The sequence below is a fragment of the Rhincodon typus genome, chromosome 32 (genome assembly GCF_021869965.1).
Source record: "Rhincodon typus isolate 14 chromosome 32, sRhiTyp1.1, whole genome shotgun sequence".
In the NCBI taxonomy this organism is placed as follows: domain Eukaryota; kingdom Metazoa; phylum Chordata; class Chondrichthyes; order Orectolobiformes; family Rhincodontidae; genus Rhincodon; species Rhincodon typus.
The window spans coordinates 19,920,962-19,945,898 of NC_063363.1; the positions used below are offsets into that span (position 1 = coordinate 19,920,962).

Sequence of the window (24,937 nt, forward strand, 5' to 3'; positions counted from 1 at the left end):
TACACCTTGTTATCTATGAAGAAAGAAATGCAACATTTGGAATCTACACTAAGACTGCATAGGGACACACTTTACTAAAAAGAAATAAGGATGTAAGTTGTAAAATGCCTTTCACAGCCAATGGGCATCTCACAGAGCAGAACCAGAATGTGTTCCTCCTCATAATTTACCTTCACACATAGAGAGCTGAGGTTGTCACTTTTCGTCTAAATAACAATGAACCTTTCAATGACATAATACCAATCATATTTAATGGCCTCAATGGAGCACATACTAGTGTTTTGGCTGAATATGTTGCTGCCATTACTCTAGTGAGAGAAGGCAGAATCTACAGGCAAAGGATGTAGACGGTCATTTCTGCTCACATCAGGAGCAACCCCTGGAATTTTGGGACCATTGTGTTTTACACAGTAGAATGTTCTAGCCCATAGACAACAGTATGTTCTCTGACTAGAACAGCACACGGAAGATTCACTGGTGTGGTATTGGCTCACTTCTTCCAAGGAGCAAAAGTATTTCACAAACCTGCTCCAATGGAACATTGACCCCCTCAACATTGGTCTGCATTCCTTGCAGGTTCTTCTGAGCCTAGCTTTCTCAGAAACACATCCCTAGAAGACCCCTATCCAAGTGGAATATAAAGTTGAACGAAAGACTGGACAAATCCCTTAGTTTTCCGGGCAACTTGCAAGGAGGTCAATGCATCAGGATTTCTGCAAGGTCCTCCCACGTGTTCCTGGTGATACATCTGAACTCTGATGATCCAAAGCCTAGAAGATTTGGGCCAAGGAAACCATTGCAACATACTGGTTTACTTGCTCTCCACCAGACTTTTGCTGTTGCACTTATTGTCACCTTTTTTCCTAAGCAAATTTCGTTGATCTGATTGGATCATATGCAAATTTATTTCAGTAAAGTAAATTCCTCATTACAAAAAAAAAGAAAATTGAGTTTAGCAACATCTATGAATGTTAAGATGCAGAAGAGAGGCCACTGAAATTGCTGCATTTTATTTAATAAACCCTTTGACTGCGATCGTGGGTGGGTCAAGCTTTGCTCTAACTGCTGGAATTGTACATTCTAATATCTTTATGGTTATAGCATAAAAATATATTTTAAAGATTCAAGACAACTGGTCATTTGCAGCTACCAATACCCCAAAAGAGTTGAGACCAATTATAGTCTTCAGGTAAATTATGGTTAAAGGACAGGGGAAAATTAAACCAAGACATGAAGATATTGTAGGAACGATAGCAAATTTATTTTCCATAATGACTTTTTCCTGCCTCAGTAAAACAGCATGGCCTTCAACTCATCCTAAGCACAGCCACAGGGCGTGTACTATTTCTTATAATAATAACCTTATCTGTGCATACAGTCACAAAATCTTCTGTTCTCATTGCTCTTGACCTTCATTTTTGGAAGAACTAGACACGGAAACTACTTTGATGTTAAAAGAACTGTATTAATTTAGTTTGGAAACGCAGCAGTTAAGAAAGAAATTGGTAGCTGAAAACATGGTATGTATATCCTCATGTGCATTTTCTTTGCATACCACGCGCATAGATCTCTCCCACCCTGGCCATTATCCCATAAGACCATAAGACATAGGAGCAGAAATTAGGCCATTCACCCATTGAGTCTGCTCCGCCATTCAATTGTGGCTGATAATTTCTTTAACCTCATTTTCCTGCTTTCTCCCCGTAACCCTTGATCCTCTTGATAATCAAGAACCTATCTACCTCAGTCTTAATCCCATCCAATGAATTTTCTGAGGGGGAAGTCCATAATTTCCTTTATTCATGCATTCCCTGATTCCGAAAATAAATCAATAAAACGCCAGGATAACTGCACTCACATCTTAATTTCATCTAAAAGAAAATCCCATATCTTCACAAATTATTTGTCATCTTTGTTTAGGTTCATCCTCATAACCTTTAATCCTGGTCCCTCCAGATGTCTGTCTGTCCAGCTGTTTTGTTCAATTAACCAATGCCATATCAGTTATTTCTCTTATATATATTCACTGTGTTAAATCAGTGAGGGAGGTGAAGACTTTTCAGGATTGCTTGAGGCTCATTTATTTCAAGCTGGGGTCCTCTATCTCAGCAGTGTTACGACCAAGGCTTGAGGAATGCACCATTGCTTTGGTACCACCATTCCATGGGTCACAACACAAGATGAAAATACTCTTCCAGTATCAAACATGACCAAGTAAATACTTTATCTATTTCGGGTCTTAAACAACAAGACTTATCACCCAGTTTTCATAATAAACACAATAAACCAATAAAGTATTGGTTTGTTTTCAAAACAAAATATATACAATGAAGATGCAATAATTGGTTCAGATAAGCAGCCACTAATATAGAAGTATAAATGCTTATCCCTAAAACACACACATACAAACAGTCTTCAGAAAAATAACAGATTTGTCAGAAGAAGTTGGCTTTATGGAAAAATTTTGGCGAAAAGGTTATTCTTGAAGGCTAAAAGATAATGTACAGACTCTTCTAGGGTCTGTTGCCTACATGTGATCAAGTTATTAATCACACACAGTTATCTCTGCAATCTTGAGATGTTCTTTAAAACATTTTTTTCAAACAAAAATATATCACCCTGAACTCAAAAAGTGTTTTTGTTTCTCAAGAATGAGGGAAATCAGCTTGTTCTTAGCAAACTTACGTCCAACATAGTTTCTTCTTAGCAGGTTCTCTCCAACTGAACCAGATAAAACAATACCTCTCTAAACCAGCCACTGTTTAAGCAGCCCTGACAATAGTCTACAACAAAGCAAGCAGTAGTCACCAATCATGTGACCTTGTTAAATAAATCTCCATTATCCACAGTGAACTTTCAATGACCTCTTTCAAACAAACCACTCTAGGAATTTTCACAAGTAAATTCCTTTTTCTGAATCTTTCAAAATGTAAGTCCTTCAAGCTGTGTTAACAATGAAGTATCACCATAACAACGTGGAACTCTAATGCAAATCTATTTCCATTTTCATCACCTGACAGACTTCTCAAGAACGCAATTGAAAGCTGCACATTTCATCCAGTATCATTTTGGCACTTAACCAGTTAGTGACTCTTTTTGCCAATAATATTATTAATATGTTTGTAAATCAGTGAGAAGACACATCTTCAGTTAAAGATCTACCCTCTTTTCAATTGATATCTGCAGAGATCTGTGTCTTTTTTTTTTGTGAATTGATCCCATTGAGAACACTTCAATGACCCTGCTGCCCAGTAACAGCAAAGTGCAGCTTCAGCTTTTCTCCTGTATCTGCTGCAGATTTCTGCCATTGCTGTGTTGCATGCAGATTAATCACTGCCCTCAGTCTTTTCTCACATTGCCAGTCAATCCAATCAAGTTCCAAGAGAGTATATTGAATTGCTTCATCAGTTTTGACTTATTTTATGTGAAGGTTGATCATAGAGTAGTTGCAGCACAGAAGGAGGCCATGCTATCCTAATCCATGCCAGCTGTCTACTATCAATTCAGCTAGTTTTGCTAGCCTGCCCTCTCCAAAGGAACAAGCAAATGATTTTTCTCTTGTTGTTTAAACTTTTAGAAAGCAACAGTTGAATCTGCCTGCCGAAGCTGTGCCTTCCAGTAATGTCACTATATTAAAAAAAGTTCTCATATCATCTTTGGTTCTTTTGACAATTACCTTAGATCAGACTTTTGGTCCTAGACCTTTCCACCTAAGGGAGCAGTTCTTGGCTAGCCAGACTCTCTAGATCCCACATGGTTTTGCAGAGCACTTTCAAATCTCTTCCCAACTTCCTCTTCTCTAAGGAAAACAATGCCAACTTCTCCAAATTAACCTTGTAATTGATGCTCCTCATCTCTGGAACCATTTACATAAAATCCTTTCTGCACCTTGTCTAAAGTTTTCACATCCTTCCTAGACTGAGGTGCTCAGATTTGGACACACTAATCCAGCTGAAGCCAACCCAGTTTTTATAAAGGTTAGTTATAACTTCATTGCTTTTGTAATCCACACTCCAGGTTATAAAGCATAGGAACACAAAGTGCCTTTCTATCCAGCTTCTAGCTTTCAGGATAATTAGCAAATGAACCATGGAAGAGACAAGGATTTTATATATTATAAGGCATGTTATTACAATCTGCAATGTATTACCTAAGAGAATGGTAGAAGCAGAAATAACAGAAACTTTCAAAAAGGAATTTGACACTGCAAAAAGTACAGGACAATTGGGAATGAGCAGAGGAGTTATACTAACAGGATTACCTTCTCAAAGAGGGAGTGCAATCATGATGGGAGCTCAATAGCCTTCCCTGTGCTATATAAGGGATTCTATGAACTGTACAATCTACTGGTACTAGTCTGTATAAATTTATGTCCATCAGTAATAATGATTCCTATACAAAATCCAACATAGAAGTTGCTAATAAGCATAAGCCCAATTAGAATTGATAAATAATTGATCACCTTTGAATGCACGTAATGAAGTGAAGGTTCAGTGCTTCTTACCTGAACATATCTGTAACCTCAAAGACAAACAGTTTTTTTTCACTTGCAGGTGAGTGATGGAAGTCTTACCATTTCATCGGTGGGCCGGAATGACAGAGGACCCTACACATGTCGGGCCTACAGTATTCAAGGAGAGGCTGTTCACACCACTCGATTGTTGGTTCAAGGTAACATTTTGTCTCATAAGTCTCTGGCCAGACTTACTTATGTTAGTTGTAGCCTGCTGTTTCACTATTTATGTGATTCATTTCAGCATTTTAGTGAGTACTGCAGGGAACCTTTGTATGAGATTTACCCTAGAAAGAGCTGTGAACTGACCACAAAATACTTGGTACCTTGCATTTCTTCAATTCTGTCCTATTATTCCATGTTAAAAATCGTTAGTTATTAGGCATTAAAAACAGTTACAGCACCTAATCCCAAATTCTAGAATCAAATATTTGAAGAAATTGAAATTGGACTGAAAATGAACTTGAGTATACCACTGGCTTGTGAGATTTGTTGATATTTGCAAAATCGACAGTCAAAAACCCTGTGCTGGATATAATTTTGTATGAGACATCAATTAAAACTAGAGACCTTTCCTGTTATACTTTGATGCCGAAGACCCTTATGCAGAACTTGTGCACATAGTCAGCCTCAATTATAGCTGTGTGATTGCCTCCAAGCAGCAATCTGAAGGTTGTGTGTTGATTAGGTGTCAAAGCTTTTTGTATAAGCCAGAGAAATATGTAAGTACTGAAGCCCAGAATACTTCTAGTTGCTGGAATTATTGCTGGAATGGGAGACATGTTGTCAAAGCTTTTCATCTTGCACTCATCAAGACTGACAAAAGAATACCAATAGTATTGACCAAATTACTGTTCTGATTCAGGGTAACCTTTTTGCACATAATTCTGTCCCAAATTAGTCTTGCTTGATTTAATCTACTGTTGGAATTTTGAGGCTCCCAATAGAAATGTATATATTTGAAATACAGTTATATCATCAATGATATAATGGAACAGGTAAGATTTGAACTCAGGCCTCATGGTCTAGAGATAGAAATACTACTACTGTACCACAAGAAACCTTTTGGTTTCCTAAAAGATATTGTCATCAACCTGTTCAGACATGCCTGGGGCATGTGTAACTTGAACCCAGACTTGCTGGCTCAAAGGTAGGGACAAGACCCTAATACATTAGTTTATCTCTCCTGTGTATTACTTCCCAAACTTTTATCAAATAAACTATAGAAATAAAGATTTATTTAACTTCTAAAATTCATGTATTTACAGATATTGAAGCCATGATTATATCAGAATTAAAACTGAAAATGTTGAAGAAACACACTGAGTCTAGCACACCTGCAGAGAGAGTAACAGAGTTAACACTTCATTCTGAAGAAAAGTCGTTTTGGCCATAAAACATTACTCTGTTTCTATCTTCACAGATGCTGTCAGACCTGCTGAGTTTCTCCAACATTTCCTATTATTATTTCATACTTCTGGCATCCTACACAGTGTTCTGCTTTTATTTGAGTGATCATAGCAGAGTGTCAGGTATCTACACAAATGCTGAGCACCTCATTACGACTAGACTGCAAGGGTTTGGACATAGTACAATGTTACCTATTTTAGTTCCAGCAAGCACTCCAAAGGGACAGATGCAATTTTGACTGATTGGCCTCTCTGCTACTTCCTGCTTATTCCATCAACTTGTCTATATCCTTTTGAAGCCCTGCACTATCCTCCTCACAGTTAACAATTCTTCCAAGTTTTGTATCATTCACAAATTTTGAAATTGTGCCTTCTACAATAAGATTTTCATTATTAATATATACATCAGGAAAAGCCAGTGACCCAACACCAATCCCTAGGGATCTCAACAGTTCATTAAAACAGCCAAGATAAAATACACCTCTAAAAGCTGTAGTATTGTCACACTTAGCCATAGTCAAATTGATTCTGTCCTTGATCCTTCTGGGGCATGCTGTTTCTCCAGTACCTCAATGCTGTCCTTCGTCAATATCACCAACCCTTCCCCTATTCCTTTCTTATATTTCCTGAATATGTTGTACCCAGGAATGTTAATCACCCAATCCTGCCAGAATTAAGCCAAATCTTTGTTATTGCCGTAACATCATATTCCTGCTTGGTAATATTGAAATCTAATGCATAAATTTATTTACTGCACTCCATGTGTTCACATACATGCGCAGTAAACCTGATTTAGAGTTTATTATTTTCCCTAACTCCGCGTTTTTATTTGCTGTTCCGTGGTCTTGTCCTGTCTATCTCTCCTAGCAATCTGTGCACCTTGGAATTCCTCTCTGATATTATCTCCTGATTCCCACACCCCTGTTGAGTTAATTGAAACCTCCCCAGTAGCATCAGCAAAACACACTGCAAGGAACTCAGTCCCAGCTTTGTTCAAGTGCAGCCTGCCTGGATGGTACAAGGGCCATCTTCCCAGAGTCAGGCCCAATGTCTCCCAAATCTAGAGTCCTCCTTGCTGCACCATCTTGCCAGGCAAGCATTCATCTGCCTTATCTTTCTATTTCTCTACTCACTCGCACAAAACTGTTGCACTTCCGTGAAAAAAATTGTCTGTTAGTATCCCACTCAAAGAACTTAAGAATTTCTAGGTCAAAGAGAATAAATAGCTTTCATCCTTAGGGCCAATGGGATATTGAGAAGATAAGACTGAACATTTGACTAACCATAAAAGCTCCAAGCACTGAAATATTGAGTGGCGTATTATAATTGATATTACAATAAAGCAACTAATCAATGCTGCAAAAGATGTTAAGAACATGTTGCAGAATCTTCTCAATGGTTGCTGTCACCACTATAACACTCTGCTAACTGAATAACGTGTTTCATATTTTCTCTTCAAGGATGGCAAGATTTATGTATTCTGCTAATGAAGTCAGAAAACTACATTATGCATTGATACTATGCTGAAAACTGCACTTTAGTGATCGGATCCTGAAGCAATGCTATTAAAACACGTACTTCTCAAAAGATGTTGCACTTTATGCCCTCAATCCATACGTTATCCAGGTTAATGAGATAATACAACCTGATACTTCATATGGGCTTGAGCCTTGTTCCCTTGAGTTGGAAAGACATTAATTCTGAAGACTGAACCAAATATCCTCTAAGTTTGTTCAGTTTCTTGCTGATACTTTGGAGATCAGCAGGAGAGCTAACACTATGAGATTGAATATTGAACTATTATTTCATGCACAATTAATCAAAAGCTAAATCAGTCTTGGAATTGATTAAAATTTCTAATGTTAAGTATTCTTTGGCGATGAGAAGTTCAATCAAGCATTCCTACAGAAAGACAATTGAGCAAAGCCACATTAGAATGTCATTGTGAAGCTTTGTTTTCCTGCAGACCTCTGCACATACTAACTTGTGTGAGGTAAGGTCAAGCCTCCTCTCTCCATCATCAATGACTGTGTTTCAAGGACAGGTGACAATTGTCTCCATGTAAAGCTGCCTTGTTTATCACTCAGTCTTAGCTTGATGCTGTTGCTTTAAAGTAGAGTTTTTTTATGGACATTTTTGAAAGGGTTCTCCCACTTCCTCCAGACTAAGGGGTAGCCACGGGTACCCGAATGGGCCCAAGCTATGCCTGCCTCTCCGTAGGATACGTGCAACAGTCCCTTTTCTGCAACTACACTGGCACTATCCCCCACCTCTTCCTCTGCTACATTGATGACTGTATTGGCGCTGCCTCCTGCTCCCACGAGGAGCTTGAACAGTTCATCAGCTTTACTAACACCTTCCACCCCAACCTCAAATTCACCTCGACCATCTCCAATACCTCCCTCCCTTTCCTGGACCTCTCTGTCTCCATATCTCGTAACCGCCTCGAAACTGACATCTATTTCAAGCCCACTGACTCCCACAGCTACCTGGACTACACCTCCTCTCACCCACCCTCCTGCAAGAATGCAATCCCCTACTCCCAATTTCTCCACCTTGGCCGTGTCTGCTCCCAAGATGAGGCGTTCCACTCCCGAACATCCCAGATGGCCTCCTATTTCAAGGACCGCAACCTCCCCGCTTCGGTGGTCGAAAATGCTCTTGACTTCATCTTTTCCGTTTCCCGCATCTCTGCCCTCACATCCCCTCCCCATAACAAAAATAAAGACAGAATCCCCCTTGTCCTCACACGTCACTGCACTAACCTCCGGATTCAACATATCATTCTCCGCCACTTCCGCCGTTTACAATCTGAACCCACAATCAAAGATATATTTCCCTCCCCACTCCTATCTGCCTTTCGTAGGAACCGCTCACTCTGCGACTCCCTCGTCCGCTCCATACTCCCCACTAGCCCCACCACCCCAGCACCTTCCCTGCAACCGCAGGAAGTGCTCCACCTGCCCCCTCACCTCCATCCAAGCCACCAAACAAACCTTTCACATCAGACAGAGGTTCACCTGCACATCTGCTGATGTGGTCTACTGCATCCGCTGCTCCCAGTGTGACCTCCTGTACATCAGTGAGACCAAACAGAGGCTCGATGACCACTTTGTAGAGCACCTGCTCTCTGTTCGCGACAAACGACAACACCTTCCGGTCACGACCCATTTCAACTCCCCCTCCCACTCCCTGGGCAACATATCCATCCTGGGCCCCTCGAGTGTCACAGTGATGCCATCCGGAACCTGGAGGAGCAGCACCTCATTCTGCCTTGGGAGCCTACAATCCAATGGTCTCAATGTGGACTTTACCAGTTTCAAAATCTCCCCACCCCGGCCTCATCCCATAACCAACCCTCCCTCTCATCCCTGCCTCCTTGACCTGACACAACCTGTCCATCTTCTCTCCCACCTATCCGCCCTTCCCACCACACCCTACCTGCATTTACCTATCACCATCCCACCTACTTTCCCCAGCCCCACCCTTCCTCTCTTTATTTATTTCTGTGCTTCCTTCCCCCTCTCCCATTTCTGAAGAAGGGTTCCAACCCGAAACATTAACTTTCCTGCTCCTCTGATGCTGCCTGGCCTGCTGTATTTCTTCAGCTCCATACTGTGTTGTCTCTTGAAAGGGTTATACCCTTTTGTAAAGTGCTCATGTGGATGATTCTAATTAGAACTATAAGTAAAAATATAAAATGCTTTGGGATACTAGCCTGGTGAGATTATAAATCCAGAAAATACTCATTACAATATTAAACAAAGCTAGGGCCACCATCTCAAAAATGGAAGGCAAAGGGAAGTCACATGAGCCCCCAAAAAAATCTGCTTCCTCATTTCATAAGGCTTATCTTCCTTCTTTCAGTGTATAGTGTATGGTGAGATTTAACACATGTGGCAAATGAATTATCTGTGTTATTTTAATGAGAAATGGCATGGAAAGAATTGCTGTCCATAAGTGAGGTGTGAGACCATTGGACCATAGAATATAGGGGAGGAAGCAGGCCATTCAGCCCATTTGGTCTCTTCCACCAACTGTCTTGAATCACAGAGGGTATCCAAGCGGTCCTTTTCGGATTCAGTTAATTGCAGTTAAGAGGTAGCAGAGTGTTATAGTGGTGACAGCAACCATTGAGAAGTTTCCACAACATGCTGTCAACCTCTTTTGCAGCACTGATTAGTTGCTTTATAGTAATATCGATTGTAATACGCCACTCAATATTTCAGTGCCTGGAGCTTTTATGGTTAGTCAAATGTTCAGTCTTATCTTCTCAATATCCCATTGGCCCTAAGGATGAAAGCTGAAATAGTACTGATAATTTATTCACCTTGACCTAGAAGTTCTTAAGATCTTTGCATGGGATACTAGCAGAGAATGTTTTTCACGAAAGTGCAACAGTTTTGTGCGAGTGAGTACAGAAATAGAAAGATAAGGCAGATGAATGCTAGCCTGGCAAGATGGTACAGCAAGGAGGACTCTAGATTTGAATGATTGTATCATTAAGGGGTAACTACCTCCAAATGCAGGTACCCCCTTTCAGCTTCAATATACATGGGATCAAACAATACAGGTCTAACGTTCATCAGTCTTTACCTTCAACTTATGCTTCCCGCCTTTTATTTTTCCCGGGGTTCCCTTACCACAGACTCCTACACCACCTGAGTTTTAGCTCAGCCTTCTTTCACACACACTAACTATCCTAACACATTACAATTTCACCTACTAGTTTAAGGACTGGAGTACATGCATCATACAAACACTCAAGATGGGGCATTTGTACATCATCTGATGGGTCCTTTCAATCAGTCGACCATTACTCCTCCCAAAGTCCATATTCTTTCATTCCTGTAAGATTTTGACTTAATAGCCAATCATAATTTTTATTTTGATTGTAATTCTTTTTACATCCCTTTCACTAATACTACTTTCATTGTTTTAAAGTCTGTTTTTCTATGGATTGTGTGTAAGTGTCTTATCGTTTAAACAATGTTTTTGTGCTCTTCCAAGCCACTAATCCTTTTGTCAAGAAGGTATACATGTCTGAGGCCCGTTCTTCAGTGCATGTCCTTTTTTACCGTGTATTCCCTAATGTTTGTTACCTCCAAGGTAGCATTCACTTTTGTACACTAACATCGGTATCCCAAGACCATGTCACACATTCTTGACTCCCATATGATCTTATCAAATGATCTATGAGGTTTTACTTATTTCTCCATGTATGATTCCCATGCCTTGTGTTGTGGTTTAATCATCAAATTCAGCCTGTCAAGAACGCAAACATCACCAAGAGAAAGCTATCTAAATTTCCTTTTAACGAAAATGCATTTTAACCTCAATTGCCATTTCAACCGAATATTCTAATTCTTTTTGTCTTCTGCCACCAGTGTCCACCCTTAATTACTTCACCTCATCCAATTTTGCAACTTAACTATTACCACCATATCTAATTCCAGAGATCTGGAGAGATTTGTAGTCCATGGAACATAATCTTATAATATTTTAAAATAGAAGTCAAACATTTCTGTTTGATTCAGGCAAAACATACTTTGTCTTTCTTTCTCTAAAATGACCCACTTTTATTTAGTTACTTGATAACTCATGCTAGTTATTTGTGTTTTCTCTTCGTAAATTTGTCCAAATTCAATATTCTGTTTACTACCTCAAAGTCACTAACCATTTTTTATGCATTGAAACCAATAAGACTGTATTCATGCACTTTATCATTTCCCAGAATCCCTCTAAATTTTCAGGTAACTATTCAATTTTAATGTTTTAGAATGTCAGGGCATGTGAGTCTTAATATAGTTTTTGTCATGATATGCTTACATATACCCAGGTTCAGTGGTTTTGAGATTCTTGACACTCAATATATTTAGTGTTTCCACAGTACTTCTCCAACACTGAAATGTGTTATTAATGAATGGGTTAATGAGTTGAGGGTGCCTCATCCATCACTGTGTTGCGAAGTTGAAAGTCTGCAAACAGGTTCAGTATTCGTTACCTCCAATTTCCTTAAAAAAAAAATCAACCTCCACCCATTCCACAGCAAGCAGAATGGGTTAATTAGTATTAATCTACTATAAATTCAAAAAAAAGTGTTGGGCCATAAACTCTTGCACATAATTAAGTCATCCATCACTCTTCCTCCTGTGAGGAAATAAGTGAATATACTTTTTAGCAAAGGAAAAGCCCACCTCTTTTGTTAAATTTTCCTTTATAATTCCTGCATCAGTTTTCGCAGATTTTAGAAGATGCCATCAGAATTTTGTTCAAAGAGAATTGCATTTCCAAGATTCTAAATTTCCTATCACTTACCTACTTTCACACCAAAGTACATTTACAATGAGCAAATCTTATCAACCAGAATTAAAGATTCACTTATGTGTTAAAACTGTATTTGGAAGTTCACTCTGGCCAGAATATGAAATTCAAAACATAGTAATTTCTGGAATTAAAATGTCCGCAGCCCAAACACAACATGGAGCCAATTCCAAAAAGGTAAATTTTTACCAAGCTTTACGAACCAAATTTTTGAATCAACACTTTTTTACATATTTTTGCTTTACATGACCACTGATGGTTTCTTAAAAGGATATTACATTAACTATACATGTTCCACATTGATACAGGCACACAGCACTCTTTCAAATCACTATACATTCCCAAAATGCAAACCAACTTCAAAGTATCCCCAGATCTCAAGCTCCAGGGAACAAAAATACACAAATTGTACAAGACGGCATTAAGCAACCAACAAACAAAATTGTATTCAAACCAGACCCCAAAGAGTTAACACTTCTACAAGGTTCAGTGCACTTGCACAGCACAGAAACTTGGCCTCCAGTTCTCTCCTTTTCTGGCTATAACTGTCCCCCATCCTTTCGGGGGTCCTAACTGTGCTAACAAGTTAGCTACAGACCCAATCCAGACTCTGCCACATTCCACCATGGAATACAGAAAGTCTCTGGAGCATCAAGTTGCTTTTCCCTTCTTTTAAACATTTTCCTGAATCCCATCCTCATCAGCAAAAATGTTTTGGATCGCACAGTGTATCCAATTTCAGATTTGGTTAAATGTAGTTAAGAGAAGGCTCGACAATATGAATTTATTTAAATATGAACATTTATTAAGTAATAAAAAAGAATGAAAAAGAAAGAGATATTTATTAAATAAAAATAATGAAAAAGAAAGGAAAAACACAAAAAGCCTCACGCCCTTCTGCCTGTTAGTGACCCATCGATCGACGGCAGGTGTGGAGGCTTAGGTTGTTCCTGGCACCCTTTGTGATTTCAGTCCAAGGTGAAGTCCAATGACTCAGGACAAAACTTTTTTCTCTTATACAGCGTAACAAACAGCAAGTACAGAAAAACAACTATAGAAAAATGCATTGATTTTGTCATCTTCGGCATATACATGAATGTTCACAGGACTCATTCAGTGTGATGCAGCTGTCGAATATCATCAACAATTTTAGCCCTTTAGCGCATCCTATATATCAACAACAAGATCACGGCTGAAGATTATCCTCAACTCTACCTTCCTGTGTTATCCCCATTAACCATTGATTCCTTTACTGATTAAAAATTTATCTGAGGATTGAACATACTTAATGACAAAGCCTTAACAGTCCCCTGTAATGAAAAAAAAAGTTCCACAGATTCACTACCTGCTGACAGAAGAAATTCTTCCTCATCCTTGTCTTAAACTTGCAATGCCTTATTATGAAATTATGTCCTCTGGCCCAAGACCCTCCCACAAGGGGAAACAACTTCCATGCTGTCAGGCCAAAAAAAACGTTACAAGTTTCAATAAGGCCCCCTGTCATTTTTTGAAACTCCATTGTATACAGGCCCAACCTACTCTATCTCCCCTCAAAAGAAAATCCCTCCACACTCAGAATCAATCTAGTAAACCTTTTATGGGCTGCCTCCAATGGCAGCATATCTTTCCTTAGATAAGGGAACCGAACTGTTCATAGTGTAAGTCTTGAAGTTGTGAAAATATGATCATTTTTTTGGCTTGGCTCTGACCTGTAGAGAAACCTACTAATCAAAATTTTTTTCTCAAATTCTGAAGACAAAGCTTTTGTTGGAATCAAATCTTAATATAGTTGCTGCTATTTATCAATCTGTTTTCTGCCTGTGACTCTGTGCAACAGTGGGTTATATACTTTAGCTAATCCTCTCTTAATATCCTTGTCCCTCCTGTATGATTTTCTCTTAAACATTTCAAACATAAATCGGCAGTATATTAATCTCCTGCCCTTGGGTCTGTTTTGCCACCCACCTGGACCCTCCATTTTCTAACAAACTGTAAGAAGGTTATTCATCTGCTCACCTCGAATTTTCAGTCACATGAGCTTGAAGAAAAGCAAACCGATAGTAGCTCCACTATAGGTTAACAGCCAGTCAGGGATTTTCTTTTTATTAAAGTTAAATTACACAGGTAAACTTTGACTCTGACTGTCAGACTGAGACTACATCTCCAAATTGATCAATAGTGTACATGCAGCATAAGCAGAAATAAAACACTCATTCATTTTCTTACTCTTTTATTCTTTTTCTGTTATGTAAAATACCCGTTACCCTGAGCGTATCTGGAACCTGTAGTTTTGCTGAAGATTAAAGTGCTGTCAGTGGAGTCAAATATATATCTGTAAGATGTTTAAAGCCAGTGTTTGAATCCCATTTTGCTCAGTGGAATTCGTGCCATGTGTTAAGTAGTTTTGTTAACTCTATGTAGAATTCCATTAGGTAAAACCTTCTAGGGGATTGTAACTGTGGTTTTGTTGAGGGCTAACAATAGAGATTAAAACTACTTCAACTAACCTTGGCTAATGCTTAAGCTTCCCTTGCTGCTGAATACATTCATCACTAGATAAAAACCCATGCTACAGGGCATTTCAACTAACTGGAGTCTCACCAGTCAATGGGAACGAGAAACCCTAAGCGCAGCATGTCAGACCCAGTATGTTATTTATCTTATTTTTGTACTTAGGGCTCCAGAAAAAAATGAATAAAGGTGGAGAGTAAGAAGATTATAGTGTCAGAGACTACTTGAACTGATAGTTGACATGTATAACTTGCCTTCGTTAAGACTATGAGAGTCAACAATGACTTTACCAGTCATACCAAAGCAAGACCATCGTGGATTGCCAAAGTAGAAAAGAATCCATATACTTTTTCTTAATCGTATTTTAGAGACTGGAATTTCCACAGGAATTCCCAATCTTCTATTGTAGCTGCAATGGAAGATTGACAGAAAGCTTCGTGAAATTGCTGTTTTCATGAAATCTCTGCTGTAGCTACACTGGACAATCAGTTGAATGCCCACAATAATGACTGGCATTGACTTTGTTTTGCTCTATGTTTTACGTTTGTTTTGAAATATTGGTGCTGTTAATCGAGTATCTTTCTGATTCTTGAGTCAGCAACAAGTGATCCCAGATCTTGTAAAGCTGGTTTAAATACCTAGAAAATATTAGTTTGCTCTTTGCACTTTGTCTTAGCTCAATCTCAAAAGAATAATTCAGTACACCATTGTGATACCTGTGGTGCACATCTTTCCTCAGACATGTTTGTGGCTTTGTCATGTGAATGTGTTTAATAGCACTTTACATTGCAATTGTCACAACTTTCCACCATGGCTCCAATCATTAGACAATACTTTTGACTTCCTCAGCTCATTTAATGTCACATCCACAGCCAATCGGAAGACTTGCATCCCGTTCATCCAGAATGGATGACCCTCTTGGCGCTGCTATGAACTGTAGATTTTTGTAAAAGAAAATCAGACTCTAACTGGACACACACAATTGTTAAGTAATAAATGCTATAAACCACCTGACTTTACAACTGCAAACTCCAAGTAAATTACAGGAAAGACATGCCCAGACATATAAAGACTTTTGAAATACCATGAATTTGCAAGCAGACATGGAGGTGTATGAAATTCACGTTTCAATCATCATGGCAGATGGGAAGAAGAACTTCAAAGGGATCCTACATAATTGCCACCTTTGCTTTGTGGAATGTTTGAATCCTCAAATTTAAGATGGTTAAAATTAAACTCCTCCCAGTTGCCCAAAGAACATATCAAAAGTAGAGATTCAGCAAACATCTATACACAACTTCATATGGAGGCTCGTGTTATCTCAACCTCCAGCCTTGGATTTGTAAGTTTCCATGGTAACTCAACCACCTTACCTGACCTTCAGTGTCACTTATCACTGTGCTGCCACAGTAACTTTTAGAACAGAAATTGAGCATCATTACACGCACTGTAATTTTCAAGCTAATAATAACCCTTCTTCAGTGGTCAATGTGCAGAACTTTACATATTACAGTGCATGTAGGCTATCTACAGGGACACTAGTTTATCTTCTAGGTTTCCTTTTTGCTTATCAGTAAAAATTGCTTTAAGGAAATTACAGCTATAGCACTATGAATGCCTCCAGTGCTATTCTAATTTTTATTCATTGCTCCAGTCTCATTGTTTGTGATTATAAAAGCTTTAAGTGCGAACAACTGAAGAGATCCTTTCTATAATTGAAAACCAAAGGAAATGGGGACTGTGAAATACAGCATTGTCAGTATTAACACAGTTAGCCTTCCAACAGGTTATCGATAGTTCCTGCAGCCCTATTGTGTTGTCATTAGACTGCTTGTTTTATGACTTCTTCTGTTTGGTTCAAGGCTCAGTGCAGTGTGACACTCAAAGCTATCATCTGATCCTGTTAGTCCTTTTACTAATGTGAGCCAAGTTGACTGCAAAGTAGGAGAATAACTGTCTTGCCTAATCCCTGAACACAACTGCCCATTCTTGATGCCAGATGATAGCTGAAAATACACCTCAGGTCAATCAGCATTCACAAGCTTGGTCACAAAATTCAATTGTGAATTGCAAAAACTGACATGAATAGAGCTCAAGGTCTTAAACTCACAAGTGAATACCCAGGCCTTTGCACCAATAGGAGACTGTAGGAGAATGTCCTAGGTATTATTCTTGAGCATTTTGTATTCCTTCATGGGATTTGAGCATCACTGGCTAGGCCAGCATTTTAAAACCCATCCCTATTTACCCTTGAGGGTTGGTGAATTGCCGCCTTGTCTTTGGAATTACCTTCCTTAAAAAATAATGGATGCAGAATCTTTAAATAAAATAAAGAACGGTCAATGCTGAAGATCTAAAACAAAAACAGAAGTTGCTGGAGAAACAAGCAGGCTTGGCAACATCAATGGAGAGAAAGCAGAGTTAATATTTCCAGTTCAGTGACCCTTCTTCAAAATTGCTGAGTTTCTCCAGCAATTTTTGTTCTTTTTGCAGAATCTTTGAATACTTTTCGGGAAGACGTAGATAGATTATTGATTACCAAGGGGACGAATGATTATCAGAGATATGCAGGAATATAGAAATTAGGCTAAAATTGAATTAGCCATGATCTTACTGAATGGCCGAGGAGGCTCAAAGTTTGAAGTGGCCTAGTCTTTTGCCTTTTTCGTATGTTCATAAAAATTACTACAGTCCGTGTGGGGTGAGTACGCCCACACTGCCATTCGAATAGCACGTCCAGGATTTTGAACCAGTGACAGTGAATGAACTCTGGTATGACTTCAGGATGGTGTGTGACTTTGAGGGGTGCTTGCAGGGGATGGTGTTCCCATGCATTTGCTGCCTCTGTCATGCAAGACAGTAGAGGTTATGGGTTTAGGAAGAGCTATCAAACATGTTTGGGTGATTTGCTGTATGTAGACAATACACACTACTGCCGGTATGCAATAGTGGTGGAAATGAATGCTTACTATGGTGGCTGGGTGCCAATCGTAGCTTCTAGTTGGTGCCCAGCTTCTTGAGTGTTGCAATCATCCAGGTTCATTATTGCATCACAGTTATGACTTATGCCTTGTATATGTTGGGCAGGCTTTGAGGATTCAGGAGGTGAGTTATTCACTGCCAAATCACCAGCCTATGACCTGCTCTTATAGGATACCAGTTACATGGCTAGTTCAGTTTAGTTTCTGGTCAGTGGTGACCCCACCCAAATGTTGACAGTGGGGAATTCAGAAATAGTAACGCCATTGAATGTCAAGTGAAGGTGGTCAGATATTCTCTTGTTGGAGATGACTATTGCTTACTAGTGCGGATGTTTCTTGCCATTTACGAAACCAAATCTGAAAGTTGTCTAGGCCTAGCTACCTTTGGACAAGGATTGGCATGGGTAGAGAATTGGGTTTTGTGGACAGGAAATAGAGAATGGAGATTAGGGGTTCTTTATCGAGTTAGCAAGCCAAGGTACGTGGTGTTCCACAGGGATCAATGTTGGGACTGCAACTGTTTACAATATATATTAGTGACTTGGAAGAAGGAAGTGAATGTACTTAGCAAATTTACAAACAACACTAAAATAGGTGAAAGACAGGTTGTGAGAGGGAAGCAAACAGTTCACAGAGAGATGTTGATTGGTTAAGTAAATGTGCAAAAAATTGTCAAATGGAGTATAATGTGGGAAAATGCAAAGTTGTTCATTTTGGAAGGGAAACCAAAAGAACAGAATATTATTTAAACTAACAAAAATTGCAGAAAGCTGCAACGCAAAGGCACTTGGAGGTACTTGTGCACGAAGCACAGAAAGTTAGCACAGAGATCCAGCAATTAATCAGGAAGGTTAATGGAATTGTAGCAATTATTTCAAGGGGGTTGGAGTATAAGAAAAGGGAAGTCTTACAGCAACTGTACAAGGTGCTGCTGAGACAACATCTCGAATACTGTGAGCAGTTTTTGTTCCTTTAGTTAAGGAAATATCTCATTTCATTGAAGGCAGTCCAGAGAGTGTTCACTTGGATGATCCTGGTATGAAAGGTTTGCCTTGTGAGCAAAGGCTAAACAAGTTGGGACTCTACTCACTGGAGTTTGGAAGAATGAGAGATGATATTTTTGAAACATATGGGATTCTTAAGGGATTTGACAGGGTAAATGATGAGTGGATATTTCCCCTCTTGGAACAATCTAAGACCAGAGACTTTAGTCTCAGAATAAAGGAGCACTTATTTACAACTGAGATGAGGAAGAATTTCTTCTTTCAGAGGGTTTTGAGTTTTGGAACTCCTTGCCACAGACAGCTGTGAGGCAGAGTGCTTGTGTATATTTATGGCTGAACTAGAAGGATTCTTGATCAGTGGGGTTCTGGTGAAAGGGCAGGAAAGTGGATGTTAGAAATATCAGATCAGCCATGATCATATCGATTGTTGAAGCAGGCTCACGGGGCTGAATGGCCTACTCCTCTTGTATTTTTATGGTCTTATAATCCCCTGTGGGGCGGAACAGTGCTGAACATTGTGCAATAATCAGCAAACATCCCTCTTTGGACCTTGAGGGAAAGACTTTGAAACAGCTGAAGATGATTGGGCCTAGGACACTACCCTGAGGAACACCTTCAATTGATGTCCTCAGTGTGGGGTGATTGACCTCCAATAATCAGAACCATCTTCATGGTACGATTCCAACCAATGAACTAACTTCCTCTCTCTTACTATGGCCCATACATTGAATAAATAATGTTCACATCAACCATTCTACTCCAGATCCCACCCTCAACCCTGTTCTACCATGTCTACAACTCAAAATCCTGAATACTGGCCCCAAAATTTCAAATGCCATTTGGAATTTACAGATCAAACTATCTTCTGTGCTTCAAGATTATCAAGGACACTATTTGGTGAAATATGTGGGTGCTGTGCTAATGAGACACTCTTGTTTGGCCGACTGGTTTCAGAATACAATGCTAGTCCTATTTGCTGATGAGCATGATTTAAACTTTCCTAGATGTGCTAAATTAGGCACACTTGTAGTTTTGGCCCCCAACATTTTCCTTCAAGAGATTACTGTGGGCTTCAAACACCCACTTTCACAGAAGGAATGGATGGTCTGACTCACAGCAATATATCTCACTCCAGATCAGCGTGAGACAGTGGAAATGACAGGACAGGATAAGAGGAGGAAGGTGTGTCTTGTACTGGTCATGGAAGAGCATCCATCTAATCCATATGGTCTTGCTCTGCAACAGTGGAAACAAGGGTTGGTTCCCCTTTTGGGAGAGTCTAGGGTCAGAGGGCCTAAGCTCAGAGCAAGGCGTTACCCATTTAAGACAGAAGGGAGAATGAATTTCTTCCCTCGGAGCGCAGTGAATCTGTGGAATTCTTTATCACAGAGGTCTGTAGAGGCTGGGACATTCCATCTATTCAAAGCTGCAATAGCAGATTTATAATCAGTGAGGGAATCAAAGAACAAATGCATAGAAAGCTGGAAAAATCTCAGCAGTTCTGGCAGTATCTATGGAGAAACAACAAGAATTAGAATTAGAATTAGAATTAGAATTAGCTTTATCATCACATGTACTCACAAGAGTTAATGTTTTAGGTCAGGTATGACTCCTCTTCAGGACAAGGAAATCAAGCATTTTAAGTCAAAAGACAAGGTCAAGCTGGGCTTAAGACCATAGTATGTAGGAGCAGAAGTAGGCTGTTCAGCCTATTGAGTCTGCTGTCTATTCAATGACAGCATGGCTGATTTAATAATCCTCAACTCCACTTTACTGCCTCATCCATTCCTCCAGTTTTCTTGCAGGCCGAGGGAAATTGCTAGCAAGCTGCTGATGATCAAGATCTCCCATTTTCCTGGTGACTCCAATAAGGTGTCCAAGTAGGTTGAATGGTACAGATCTTACTGTTTATAGATGAAACCCTCAAAAACATTCTGAAACAAGTGTTGGTGAAAGCAACATATTTTCCTGACATGTTTCAAAAGGCATCTTCAAATCTCCAGCAGCAAGTGGACAGTAAAAGTTGATATAGCTCCGAATATTATTTGAAAAGTTTTGCAATGACTAATTTACTCCCAATTAGCTGTTTGTTGTAGGGAAAGATTGTCAGATCAAGCGATAATCACCGCAATATTGTTATTTAATTGCAATTGGCTGCTTCACAATCCTCCATGTGGCTGTTCTAAATGTAAAATCCAACTCTGTTCCCAACTCTCCACCATTTTTTTTGTATGCTAAAGACAGGAAGAATCAGTGTCTCATTTCAAAAATGCCACCTTGCACTCCTCGGAGGTTCTTCGTGCCTAAAATCCCCTCCCCCACAACTATTCCATTTATCATCTCAAATCTTTAACAAAGCTTTTCTATGATGGCTGACTTGCAGACAGCTGCATTCACACCAACTATCTCTCATTGAAAATGTAGATGAATGGATAACCATTGTATATTCCATTTCCGTCCCATCAGACAAAATTCCAGCTTTCTCAGCTACACGTATCTGAAGCCAACTTTCAATTGGCATATAGTTGTTCCTCTAGTGTTCTACAGAAGAAAGTGTACCTCAGAAATCTTTTCCAAATGGTGACAGATTTCAACTCAAGTCCATCACAGCTTTATCTGTTTGAATTTCAGAGATTTTATTTCAGAATTTCAGCACGTGCATGTTCTTTGCCCACAAAGTGGGGAATGTGTCATGAGATGCAGTGCCCATTGAGACAATAGTTTCTTCGCCCAGTCATTTCTTGCAAACTGAAAACATTTCCTCAAATTTCCTCAAACGTACCGATTCCTCATTGAAAAGTTATACCATCCTAGGGAATGTAGGTGTTATCCAGATCAATGAAAGGACTTTGTCCTTTGACAAGCACCTTGATCAGAATTAGAGCTTGGCCTGGATTCTGTAGTGGAACTGGAACTGTTCCTAACTCTGAGACAAGGAGTCTAAGGTGTTTAAGATTTGATAAAGGGCTAGTGATAATTCTACCCTATTAATAATATCCACTGCAGCATGAAAACGTGGCAGTTCGTATTTCCAAGTTTATATCACATACCCGTGTTGCTGGCACAGTGCCTGTGAAAAAGAATTGTTAAGAAGTGAGATGGACTTAAGCTATTTAACAGACAAGAGAAACAGAATTGCTGTTAACAATGTCTATTTGTCCATTTAACAATAATTCTAAGACAGAATTTAATGGCTGTTGCTGTATGTAATCTTTCATTCTTGCACAAAGTTGAGGATAAGTACATTGATATTGGCAGAAAAATAAGAAATGTGATGTGCCCATAGGGAGAAGTACAGATGTACTGGCAACAAATGTGCACTTAAGAAAATTCTCACAGTAGATTCACATCATTTGTTTAAGATACTATGGAAGATAAAGAATAGATTGAGGGCAAGAAGAGGAGAAATAGACAACAACAACTGTTGTTTAAATGCAATTGTTTTATCATAGATACATCAAGCAACCTAGTATTTTATGTTAGACAGTAAATGTCAAAATTCCAATAACAAGAGATACCTAGGTGTCCTTGTCTACAAGTCACCCAAAATTAACATCCCAGTGCAACAAATAATTGAGAAAGCATATTCCTTGTTAGCTTTTATTTTGAAAGCAATTAGACTATGTACATAAAGATACCTTGCTTCAGTTAAATATAGGGCTTGAGTGAGTGCTGTGTACAGTTCAAGATAATATAACTACCTTACTGGAAGAACATTGAAAGTTCTCCAGACTGATTCCTGGGATGAGGAAATTTTCATGTGAGAAAAGCTTGAGTAGACTAGTTCTATATTCCCCGAACATAGAATGAGTGGTGTTCTCACAGACGTAGTTGGCGAGAGAATGGTTTCCAGCCCAGGAAGTCAAGAACTAGCAGCCACATTCTCAGAATGATGAGGAGAAATTTTTTCTCTAAAATGATTGTAGATTTTTACAATTCTTCTGCCCAGGAAACTATGATTGCTTAGCTCTTGAGTATATTTGAGATAGAAATTAACACATTTTGGATGATAAAGCAATCAACACTTTCTTGTTCCAAGAAGACCAGGAAGCCAAGCAAGAGCCTTATTAAGGAGGTGTTCACTCTGCAGGCAGAAAGGTTACAATAAGCTATTCCCTACCCAAAATGGCTGAGGATGTCATCATAATGGCATGTGATTAGAATCTTAAAGTAACGGTCCACCATACATAACAAGTACACAACACACAGGGTTGAAGTGGGAAAACTTACTTCAGGTAGAAGATCAGCCATGATCTTCTTCAATGGCAGGGCATGCCTTAAGGGTCAAACAGCCTACTTTGGCTCTTATTTGCTATGCTCGTTTGGCAAATGTATAAATTATAGATACTCAGAGGATAAACATCCGCCTTTCCTGTCCTATCTATTTTCTCTTATAGAATTATAGAGTCACACAGCCCAGAAACAGAACCTTTGGTCCAACTTGTCCATGCTGACCAAGTTTCCCAAACTAAACTAGTCCCACATCCCTGCGTTTTGCCCGTATCCCCTTAAACCTTTCCTATTCATGTAACTGTCCAAAAACCTTTTAAATGTTGTAAATGTACCTGCATCTACCGCTGCCTCCGGCAGTTCATTCCACTTACGAACCACCCTCTATGTGGAAACATTGTCCCTCAGGTCCTTTTTAAATCTTTCTCGTCTCACTTAAAAATATGCCCCCTAGTTTTGAACTCACCCACCCAAGGGAAAAGACCTTTGCTATTCACCTTATCTATGCCCCTCATAATTTTATAAACCTCTATAAAGGTTACCCCTCAACCTACTACAATCTAGTGAAAAAGTCCCAGCTTATCCAGCCTCTTCTTGTAGCTCAAACCCTCCAGTCCTTATTTTGATTTTTGTTTTGTTTTTTAATTAAGGATGTGATGGTATGCACCATTACTGCACCTACAGACTTTGTTTCATTGCCTCAACATTGAGTTTGTCTGTATTTGCTTTCATCTATTGCACCATTCCAGTTAATAACCCAATCCAAAAACCAATAGGCACATTGCTTCAGCTCTATTTGGAGTTTTACTAAGGCTCCTAGAAGTTGACGCCATGTGCTGTCCTTATTTTTCTAAGTAGCCTCATCTCTTTAAATGCACACAACCTTTTAAGAGTTGCTGTTTTGCAAAAAATGCCATCTTTGCCCTCTGCAAGCTGTTATTGCTGGTCCACTGTTCACAGAAAGCTTTTAGATTATTTACATGAACTGGCCTTGGGAGTTCCAGCCAGGTCACCATCTGTTGAGCAGATACATGCACTGAAATACTCTCAGCTTTCTTTCAGGTACAGAACCCATGCTAAACAATTCTAAACAATAGCCAAATCATTTACTTATGTAATATTTTCAAAGTGTAATATAACTGTACATTAATTGACACAAAGGAAGAGAAACTTCACAGTATGGTGCACGCCTGCTGTCCTAAACATGGATTACAGCAGCAGCTTCAGCAAACATGAAAAGCTGCGTCTACATGCTTCATGTTCAATCTGATAAATTAACCTTATCAGGTCAGAATTGGAGCAGTATTTAAAGTGTGAAAGTAGATTAGTTGTAATGATAGCCAGAGGTTAGTTACAATTTATAACATTGAAGTCATTGCCAGAAGCTCACGTAGCTTGAAGATTGCTAACAAGATTGCTTTGCATGTGGCTGTGGGAGTGCAGATTTAATTGTTATAGGATTGGCTTAAATAGCTGCAGCCATTTTGCTGACTAGTTGATGCAACAGTGCTTTTCATTTTCCCAGATAAGCAGGAATACACTGGTGCCGAAGTAAAATTTAACAAGATTACAAGTGTTTTTGTTTATAAAAATAATCCTATCCGCTGCAGTATTTAGATTTCACAGCCCGTTTATTCCAGAAATTCAGTCCCGAATTTCTTGTGAAGCATGTGCATTTTGAAGGTGTTGGGTAACCCACTTCCTATTTATTCCTTCCTCTAACAACTGTCCCATCTCTACTTCTAAAGCACTTGAAGTTCCATTCCACTGGTAGTACCAGGACAGTCGTGACTAAATTCACAGAAGTATCCTTCATGACTATAATCCAACTGAGAGATTGTTTTGTGTGTGAGAAGGAAGACAAGACGGTTTTGCAATAAATTTCCATCACATTGTCAGTCAGGAGAAGTGGGACGGTTTGTTTTATTAACTTTCGATGTTTTTTTTTGTCAGTGTTGAATGATG

The 24,937-nt window shown here is 39.2% G+C and overlaps 1 protein-coding gene across 1 annotated transcript in view; it reads left to right on the forward strand.

Moving 5' to 3' along the window:
• The window catches only part of igsf9bb (immunoglobulin superfamily, member 9Bb), a 565,867-nt gene that overhangs the window by 389,606 nt on the left and 151,324 nt on the right, over positions 1–24,937 (forward strand). The window contains exon 5 of the mRNA XM_048615582.1: positions 4,554–4,671. Within this exon, the coding sequence (XP_048471539.1) occupies positions 4,554–4,671 (118 nt within the window). The remainder of the gene's footprint in view (positions 1–4,553; positions 4,672–24,937) is intronic.